This window comes from Sprattus sprattus (assembly GCF_963457725.1).
Source record: "Sprattus sprattus genome assembly, chromosome: 1".
In the NCBI taxonomy this organism is placed as follows: Eukaryota; Metazoa; Chordata; class Actinopteri; order Clupeiformes; family Clupeidae; genus Sprattus; species Sprattus sprattus.
The window spans coordinates 36762793-36772924 of record NC_137920.1 but is presented as its reverse complement, the minus strand read 5'-3'; the positions used below and the strand labels follow the sequence as shown (position 1 = coordinate 36772924).

The 10132-nt window shown below is 49.9% G+C and overlaps 1 protein-coding gene across 2 annotated transcripts in view; it reads left to right on the top strand.

The window, feature by feature from the left end:
- Nucleotides 1-10132, top strand: part of LOC308376570 (E3 ubiquitin-protein ligase SMURF2-like) — a 65899-nt gene that overhangs the window by 34768 nt on the left and 20999 nt on the right. The window contains exons 7-11 of one of the 2 annotated variants that reach the window (XM_080852949.1): nucleotides 643-726; nucleotides 2163-2374; nucleotides 6340-6424; nucleotides 8031-8189; nucleotides 8683-8736. In XM_080852949.1, coding sequence (XP_080709075.1) covers nucleotides 643-726; nucleotides 2163-2374; nucleotides 6340-6424; nucleotides 8031-8189; nucleotides 8683-8736 — 594 coding nt within the window. Of the gene's footprint in view, nucleotides 1-642; nucleotides 727-2162; nucleotides 2375-6339; nucleotides 6425-8030; nucleotides 8190-8679; nucleotides 8737-10132 lie in introns of both variants that reach the window. The other variant, XM_080852948.1, reaches the window with a different exon arrangement.

Below are 10132 nucleotides of genomic sequence, written 5' to 3'. Positions count from 1 at the left end.
TTTCTCTCGGGCCCTCTCTCGTGCTCTCTCGCTCTCTCTCTCCTCCCTCTATCCATCTCTCTCTCTCCCTCTGTCCTTTTCCATCTCTCCATCGCTCACCCAGGCTGTCTGCATCCCTGTCATCAGTAGTGGGGTGTGCGTGCCCACCGGGTGGCGAGGGGAGGGCTAAAGATTTAGGGGCGACGGATCTCTCTGGCAGTTAAAGGTGCTTTACAGTAACGGTTTATGGCAATGACCTTCTCACTTTGCATGCTTACTCATAAATCATCTGGGGGTCGTACAGCTGAAGTTGCCCCGTCGCTGCCCCCAGCCACAGCGGTTCACTGTATGTGTGCACGCTCTCTGCTCTTGACCTAGTGTGTGTGTGTGTGTGTGTGTGTGTGTGTGTGTGTGTGTGTGTGTGTGTGTGTGTGTGTGTGTGTGTGTGTGTGTGTGTGACTGCATGTTTACATAGATACGACTTAATGCATGTGTATATGTGTTCGTGTCAGAGACGGGACAGATTTATGCACAAATATGAATGATTTACACTCTCTTACTGTGTGTGTGTGTGTCTCTTTGTGTGTCTCTGTTTGTGTGTGTGTGTGTGTGTGTGTGTGTGTGTGTGTGTGTGTGTGTGTGTGTGTGTGTGTGTGTATGCAGCTGGGAGGAGAGGAGAACCGTGTCTGGCCGGATCCAGTACCTCAACCACATCACGCGCACCACTCAGTGGGAGAGACCAACCAGGTGAGAGTGCCTGCTGCACCGCAGACGCCCGTGCACCCGCTAATGTTTCACCACACTCTCTCAGACTTTCCGCCGCGACCGGGGGAATTACCATATTTTCCAGTCACGTCCCGCTCTAAGGAATCAAGAATTTCCCTCCACAATTATGGCCAACTCGTTTGTCTACTCCTAATTTGGACAGGCGACCAACTCTCATGCCCGATTGTTCTGTGATTTTTGTTTCTAAACTGCAAACCGCCTGGCACACAGACCGCCAGCTCCCTTCCCTTGTCTATCCCATTTCCAACTAATAACAATGGTCATAACCAACAACTGTATGTCCCCACACTTCAGACACTCAGTTGTGTGTTTCAAAAATAATGTAATATAAATACAATATTGTGTTGCAGATATGTAGTGTTTGTTTGTTCAGCATTCACAACCCTCTGGCTCCACCACCATAATAATTTTGTGCCTCATAAGTCAATTTCTGCCTCGTTATTTATACTTTGGGTAAGTGACTTACGCAATACTCCAAGGAGCCCTTAAACTGCTGCTTGTGTTTTGCGCAGTAAAAGGGAAATTGGCTCGGCTAAACAATCAAACAAATAAGCGACTCCGTTGCGTTCTTTTTTTTCTGGGAGTTGTTTGTTGTTGGGCGGGGCGGAGGAGATAGCCGAGGCGTCTGCGGTGCTGGAAGTGTGGAGACTCAGACAGACCCGCCGGCTAGACGGCTGGCTGCAGGACTGACCCCGCCCCCCTCCCCCATACGCACACACTCTCCACACAATCACTCACACACACACACACACACACACACACACACACACACACACACCGACCCCTCTCAGCACGACCCCCACACCCTCTCGTGCTTATCACAGCCCTTCCTGCCTCAGCGCCAGCTAGCTACACAGGACACACACACACAGTCATTCACTCACACTTATATACACACACACACACACACACACACACACACACACACACACGTAGGCTCACTAACACACACAGTTTCTTAGGCCTGTTCATACCAAACTAAATTCCACACTTGGGCATCCACCACACACACATTACACACATGGCTGCAAATATGACCTCCAGATTAAGAGCTAAACACAGACCTTGACATAGTTTCCACTTCTGTCATTCTGTCATTGTATCTGACTCTTACCAGGCCATGTGCCCACATGCTGATTTTGTGGGGGAAATGAAACCAGCTGCATTATTTTAGGACGCCACATCAGCACATGCCACATGTAAAACATATACATCTACATGACTGTGGGGTTGAATAAACCTCTCTCATTCTTTTCTCCTTTCTCTCTCTCTCTCTCCCACCTTCCCTCCTTCCCTGTGTCTCCTTCTTTTGCACTCTCTTTCTCGCTCCCACTCTGCACCCTCCCTCCCTCCATCTTTCTCTCTCTCTCTCTCTCTCTCTCTCTCTCTCTCTGTAGGCCTGCCTCTGAGTACTCCAGCCCCGGTCGGCCCCTGAGCTGCATAGTAGACGAGAACACGCCCATCCTGGACTCGAACGGTGTCGGTGCGGTGTCGAGCGGCCAGCAGTGCGACCCCCGCGCGCAGGAGCGTCGCGTCCGCTCCCAGAGGCACCGCAACTACATGAGCCGCACCCACCTGCACTCCACCCCCGACCTGCCCGAGGGATATGGTCAGTCCCCTCTCCTCTTCTCCCATACACCCACCACCAGCTGGAGACATACTCATATACCCATCACCATGATTGTGTACATGCTCCCACACTCCTCCATCAGTATATTTTTTTTTATTGAGACCATTTATGCAGTTCGGACAAAAGTATGTCCGAACATTAATTACATTTATCATCTGGTGTACTAGGAATGCACAGTTTTTAAGTCTCTTTAAGCAAAACCCCATGTAAGTGAGTGAGGGTTGACGTATGCATTAATGAAATGTGACCATCATAGGTGATAGCTGGTGTGCGATGCCTACTCTGAGGTTGACGTATGCATTAACGAAATGTGAGCACATCATAGGTGATGGCTGGTGTGCGATGCCTACTCTGAGTTTGACGTATGCGGTAATGAAATGTAATGTATGTCTGTGGGTCGGGGGTCCCAGCGGAGCCGTTTGTTGTGGGGCTGTAATGTGATCCGTCAGACCGCTGAGGAGTAGTTCCCCTCGGAGGTGGTGCGGGGAGTACATGCTGTAGGGGGGTCTGATCGTGGCCACACTCAGCAAGCTCTTATAAATACCATGTTGACTTTATCAGGGGTCTGTGAGCACTGCTGTCTTTCCCCCTTTTTCCCTCCTCATCCTGACCTCGATGGAATGGATTATATACTGGGGATGAATAGCCACCATTCATTTGTTTCTCTGCAGAATTTAAGGGCAACTGTATACACTAATTACACTCACACTAAAGCATTGTGTTTTCAAATGACCTCTCAGCATCTCAGTCCCCCTTGAGACATAGACAAATGCGCACACACACACACACACACACACACACACACACACACACACACACACACACGCAAGACACATGGGCTGCATTCTGGGCCATGCCAGGAAAGCGGCGTGCACACACACCCCCTTGTCAGCGATGATGGACGAGTCTGGTCCGCGGCCCCTTCCCACTGGCCTCCCCGAGCCACTGGCTTCCGCTGCTGTTTGTCTTCAGATAGCGTCCGCTGACAGAGCCACGACCAGACAGTCTCAGAGCCAAGGTCACGCCAGGACGTCGCAGGTCAACACTGCCCCCACCGCCGGTGCTGTGCCAGGCCCTGGACGCTGTGCCAGGGGCGATATATACGGCAGGAAAGGGAGACCGGGCCCAGGGAGAGTGCCCTTTAATGTGCCCGTTTCAGCCGACGGTCGGAGAGAGCTGATAGCGGCGCGATCTGATTAGCCGCTGTGTGGCACTCAGAGAGTTCTCTCTGCTGGGAAGAGCTTAAGATTGGGATCAGCCGTTTGGTAAAATGTTTGGCATCAGGCCTTTTACGCTCAGGCAGCACACTGATCTAGAGTGTCACACACAGTTAGGCATGCTCCCCCCCCTCACCCCTTCCCTCCTCTCCCCCCCTCCTTCTCCTCTTCACCCTCTCGCCACTCCTGCTTTCCCATCTTCCAAGAAAGTGGGGCTCATGACAGCACTTATCAACACAGTCACAGTGAGTGTGTCGGGTGTGTGTGTGTGTGTCTGTGTTTGTATGTTTTACGGCTCAGTGTTTGCAAACACTTCCCTGGGCTACGGAGCATTCCGGCCGTGTCGAGTGATATTCCCACAGAGAGAGGGAGGGCGCAAAGGAGCGAAGGAGGAAAGAGAGGGAAAGGGAGAGAGGGGCGAGACAGGGGAAGGCATTTCCCTCACGAGGACCCGACGTGTCGAAAGGCCTGCTTTTGGCTACAAGGAAAAGTGTCTCTTCCAGCTGAGGTCATTGCACAACTCCTGCTGGCTGTGGGCGTGTGTGTGTGTGTGTGTGTGTGTGTGTGTGTGTGTGCACTTTCAGGGCTGTTGGCCCCCCTCTCCTGTGTCTGATGTGATGGACTGTGGACATCAGAACACAACCATGTGCACTCGGTTAATACCTAGTGTCCTTTAATGCCTGGATCAGTTAATGTTTTAAAGGCTGGCACTCCGGGGCGTATCCCTCAACTTTTAACCCCTTGGTCCTGTCGGGCGCATGGTGCATGCCTGCCCTCTTGATTTGATAGTAGAGTGAACTCTCTTTTAGTAGATACTCTTTCAGGGTAAGCTGTTTTAGTAGATACTCTTTTAGAGTAAACTATTTTAGTTAGGGTTGTCAAAAATAACGTGTTCATTTTTACAGTTTTTGTATTATTATTAATGCATATAAATAATGAATGCAGATTAATCACACTCTGTGATGTCCCTTGATCCCAAACGTCACTGCACTACTCAGTGGCGGCCATATTGGATGGAGATAGTGGCCAGTCTGCTTTGCGGTGATGGTTCGTCTTTCTCCCACTGCACGCTTTTGATGTGGAGTTGGTATCAATGGTTTGGGCTGTATATAGTTGGATGTTAGGTCTACAGGCTCATCATGGCATTATTTGCATACATCACCTAATTTAAAAAAAAATCTGCAATCTAGCAACATTTTGACCAGTGCCTGAGTTGTTGGTAAAAGATGTTTAAGTTACCTTGCTAGTTTGGGAAAAAATATAAGATGAGTTAATCAGGAAAAAAGAAAATGTGTTCTTCATTAAATAAAGTTGATTGAAGGATCTGTTGTTTGCCATTTATGTGGGGTGAACATCACACTAGTCATGCATGTTTACTGTGTCACTTCATGGCAACCTTCACAGCAATTGATATATCCGATACATTTTTGTTCAATTACTCACAATTTGAATCGCTGGACAGCCCTCATTTATTATAAAGTTTGCCTTTTAGAGTAAACTATTTAAGTAGATACTCTTTTAGAATAAACTTTTAGTATACATGAAGAGCTAGCTCAGGCGCAAACATCAGCACAAGCAAAGTACGTGTGCAGTGTGAGTCTGAGTGCGAGTACTGTCAGAATCTTGAAAGGGGTTAAACTGGCCCTAGGTTGAGTAGAAGGTTAATAATGCAACAAATCCATGTCTTGTCAAGTCTTATGGTGTCACTTGTTTTTTGTAGTTATTTAACGTTCAGCTATAGTTATAAAGAAGTTGACAAAGCCTGCTTACCATTCCATCATGCAAATTAGTGCATTAAGGGCACACACTGTGCTGTTGTGTTTCTCCGTCCAGTGATCTGGTATTCAAGTCTTCCCTCTGACTCAACAGAGCGCAGTGTCTCTGGGTCTCTAGTGGGTCTGTCCAGACTCTAACTCCGCTGCAGGCCAGAACGAGGCCGTGGAGTTGGACGGGTAAACATCTTTTGATATGACGCATAGCGCCTCTGGCCTGGGAGAGAGAGAGCGAGAGAGAGTGTAGACTTAATGTGGTGAGCATAGATGCGTGTGCCATGGTCCTCGGTCCTGGCCGCTTGGCGAGCTCGCATTTGTTTTGTTCATTTGTTTCGGGCTCTTGCGTTTGAGGTTTGTGTGGCGGTGATGAGTGCCATGATTGTGAACAGCACTTACGAGAGAGAAGAACAGAGGAGACCAAACCCTGCTCACTCACACATTCACACAGCTCTCACACACAGACACACACTTATGAGAGAGAAGAACAGAGGAGATCGAACCCAGCGCTGAAGAGATGGAACTGGCAGAGATGAGTCACGCAAATATGCCCCTGGAGGAGATGGTCTTGGGTCTTTGTTTTGGTCGAGGAGGAACGCAGTTACTGAACACCAGAGATGCCGTGGGAAGGAGAGAGATGGGGAAAGACGGGTGGATGGAGGGAGAACAGGGTGGGGGGGGGTTGTGTTTACATCTACTGTTGGGTGCCAGGAGGCTCAACATCTGGAAACATCTCAGTCATGCAGACCTTCACTCCTCCCTGTGTTATACACAAACACACGCACACGCACACGCACACACACACGCACGCTCACACACGGTGTGTTCTAGTCGCTTAAACTATCTCTGATTTTGAATGAACGCACTCAAAAACGTACCAACATTGTTTATTTGTATGTTTTCAAGTGATCAATTTTCAATTTGAGCTAACTCTCCCCTTCCTCGTCTGACCCCACAGAGCAGAGGACCACGCAGCAGGGCCAGGTTTACTTCCTCCACACGCAGACCGGCGTCAGCACGTGGCACGACCCCAGAGTACCCAGGTACACCACCTCACCACACCACACCTCACCGCCAACCCGACTGAACCGTTTGGTGAACCGGCAAACTGCCTAAGAGCACCAGAGCAGAGTCCAGCGAGCAGCAACAAGCTAGGGCTAGCCGGAGTGCTCCTCTTAGCCAGAGTTTGAATATAGTGTTGGTATTGCTTGTCTGTGATGGTTTACAGCTGGCTAGAGGCGCACCATGCCCAGCTCTCTGGAAGCCAAGCCTCTGTCCTTCATGTGAGCGTGTGGGTTAGTTTCAAGTGTTGTGTATTATGTCTGCATCCTGACATATTTATGAATACACTGGGAAGGCCTCTGCCAGAGGAGGCTTAAGGGAAATACAGCAGACTTGGAATATGGCTTGTTGTGTGTTGTGTGTGTGTGTGTGTGTGTGTGTATGTGCGTGCATGCGTTGGTGTGTGTGTGTGTGTGTTTGTGGGCGCGTGTGTGTGGCCCTGTTCATTCATCTCCAAAAAGTGGTGAGTAGGTCGTTTGAGGGTTTTTAAAATTATATTTTTTATATCTGTTAAAGCTCTATTAACCTCAGGTTCCTGCTGGTCAGCCCAGGGTAATTCCCTTCCCCTGCCCCCCCTCCCTTTGAGGCTGGTGCCATCAAATCCACCAGAGTTGCATGACTGACTGAAGGACCCCCATTTAAACAGCCGCTACACAAACAGCTCCCGCTGTGGTCGAAGCACCCCGCCCTCTGTGGGATGACTCAGCCAATTAGAGGGCCCCGGGCCTTTTCCAATCTTGTGGCCCATTGGCTCGCCGCTCCAAGGGATAGCCGTCTGATTGGGTGTCGAGCGCTGCCCTATGTGGTCTTTGGCTGAACACCCCCTGTCCCCATCACTAGATGACCAGTTTGGAGAGAACACTCCTTAGTCAGACAGGCAAAGCCGTTCCCACCAAGTATGACTTATGGTGTTCCTGCGCCGAGCTAGCCAAACCATGACATTTCGGAGTCAAAAACAGCACGCACCACTCCAAACTGTTTAGAGGAAGAAGTCATTAGGTCCGCAGCCAGCAAACACTCACCCCTTATTGAATCTTCTAGATCCCCCCCCCCCCCCTTTGGCAGCCGTCTCCTGCATCAGAGCTTAGGTGGGCACGGCGAGTGTGATTTTTGCTCGAAGTGCTTCCATTTGTTTGGTGTTTGTTTGTGCAGACTCTGTGAAAGCAGAGGTGCGGTGCCATGTTTTTAGTTTTGGCTTGGCTTAGCTCCCGGGGTCATTCCCTGTGTGGAGTTTAGATTTGGGTAAAAGGTTAAGAGTGCCGATCCATGATCAAAAGTTAATAATGCCGTGATGTGTGCGTCTTTGTGTGCGTGTGTGTGTGATAGAGGTCTCAATGGGAGCAGTATCCAGTATCTTCACATACATGTGATCATGTCTGCTCCTGTTTTGAATAGACCTGAGTGTGAGTGTGTGTGTGTGTGTGTGTGTGTGTGTGTGTGTGTGTGTGTGTGTGCTTGTGTGTGCCTGGCTGTGTGTGTGTGTGAGTGTGTGTCAGTGCAGCTGTTTCGCTTGTTATTAATGGCTTTCATGCATTGTGTGTGTGTGTGTGTGTGTGTGTGTGTGTGTGTGCGCGCTGCTCTCCTCAGGGACCTGAGCAATGTGAACTGTGAGGAGCTTGGTCCTCTGCCTCCAGGCTGGGAGATCCGTAACACCGCCACGGGCCGCGTCTACTTCGTGGACCACAACAACCGCACCACGCAGTTCACCGACCCACGCCTCTCTGCCAACCTCCACCTGGTCCTCAAGTGAGTCTCCCCCAACCACACACTCACACACACATACACACACACACACAGACTGACTCACTCAGACACATACTCCATATGCACACACGCATTCATGCATGCATGCTTACAGACACACACACACACACAGTTACTCACAGACACGTACCCCTTAACTCCAGCCTGCATTTTGGCGGCGGTCCATTTTAATTCAGGAAGTTCCATTCTGGTGAGATGAATGAATTCTTTAGGTCTCTGTTGACTACCTTTCTGCCCTAGGTTTGTTTGTGCCTCGTTCCTTTCTCATTTGTGTGTTTTGGTGTGTGTGTGTGTGTGTGTGTGTGTGTGTGTGTGTGTGTATGTGTGTGTGACTGATTGTTGTGCTGATTGGTTTCTTTGGCCACAGTAATTGTCAGACACACTGTCATTTTCTGTGGCTGTTTTGTGCATTCTTCCTCACCCTCTCTCTCGTCTCTTCTCTCCCCCTCCCTTTCTCTCTCCTTCTCGTCAGCAGTCCAAGTCCCAATGGTTCACGTGTTGGAATCGAGAGCCAGAACTCTAACCTCAGGTAACCCTTTCGTTCATTTGTTCTTTCTTTCCGTCCCCTTAGTCTTTCCTTCATTCTCTCTTGTCTGTCTCTGTCTGTCTGTCTGTCTGTCGGTTTCTCTGTAAATCTCTCCTCTCTCTCTTTCTTTCTCTCTCTGTCCTTCTTTTTATGTCTCTCTGCTGAGTGCCAAGTAGACAGAAAGACACTCAGCCTCCAAACTCCAAAAAGCAGCACCTCAGGGGACGTGTGTGTCCCCCCGCCCCCTCCCTCCCCCTCTGCCTCCGCTCCATTCCCTCCTCACCACCTCCTTCCATCCAGGCAAATCCTCCTCCACGAATCAGGGAGCCTGGTGTGGCGAGTGTGTCATTGGGGTGGCAGCCAGGGGGTTGATCTGTCTCCTCGGCCGGCCTTCCTGGCTGCCTGCTCCCCCTCGACATGCCCTCCATTCCCCACAGCTTATGCTAACCCACGTGGAGTGGCAGGTAGACGCAGAGAGAGACCCATGCAAGGGGAGCAGAGTCCTCTCTCCCTCTTTCTCTTTCCCTCTCTCTCTCTCTTTCCCTCTCTCCCTCTCTCCCCTGCGTCTCTGTGTCGGGCACTGGGGTGCAGAAAATGAGCCGGTCCTTGGGAGGTCCTCATGATCGAGTTGTCGAGTTAGCGGGCAGAGGAGAAGCGAGAGAGCTCAAGCGCTCTCCAGTTTCTCCAGTCTCCAGCAGCAACAGCAACACGAGCAGCACGTACGCACACACTTTACCCACAGTGCTTTGCATGCAAGCCCTCCAGGTAAGAGATGAGGTTGCACACACAATTACGATTACGAAGGATTGCGATGGGGAGGCTTAGCTAAAAAGCTCCAAAGCGAAGCAGAAATAATACCTTGTGTTTCGCACGATACTGACGTTCCTCGTCATCATTTGCAATTAGGACTCCATGCCTCACACATCTTCACAGTTGAAATGTTACATCCAGAGCACAACGGCACGGCAAGTGAGGCCTTTTAAAAAAACGAAATAAAAAAACATTTCCTGCGGTGTGGAATTAGGGGGCTTAATTAAAAGCATCAACATTCCGCGCGCATAGTTCGTCTGAAACGGAGTGTCGAGAACTATTGTAATGCTCTTAGGTCAGATCATTTTGCGGTGGAACGGATTGCAGGAGAGAAGGGTCGACGTGAGATTTCTCAACCTGTGGCGGTTCGGGGCTGAAAGCGATTTCGCCCCCGCCGGTGCAGAAAACGTGGCCTGATTCTTCATTCTCTTTGTTGCCTTGGCAGTCGCACAGAGATCTTTTTTTCTTTTTATTGGGTATTAAAGGCATCCAGCAGAACATGCACATATCGTTTCATTGTTTATGGGCCCAGAGCCGGAACCATAAACAATCATTACTGACAGACAACAGTCATGTAAACAGGCCAAAC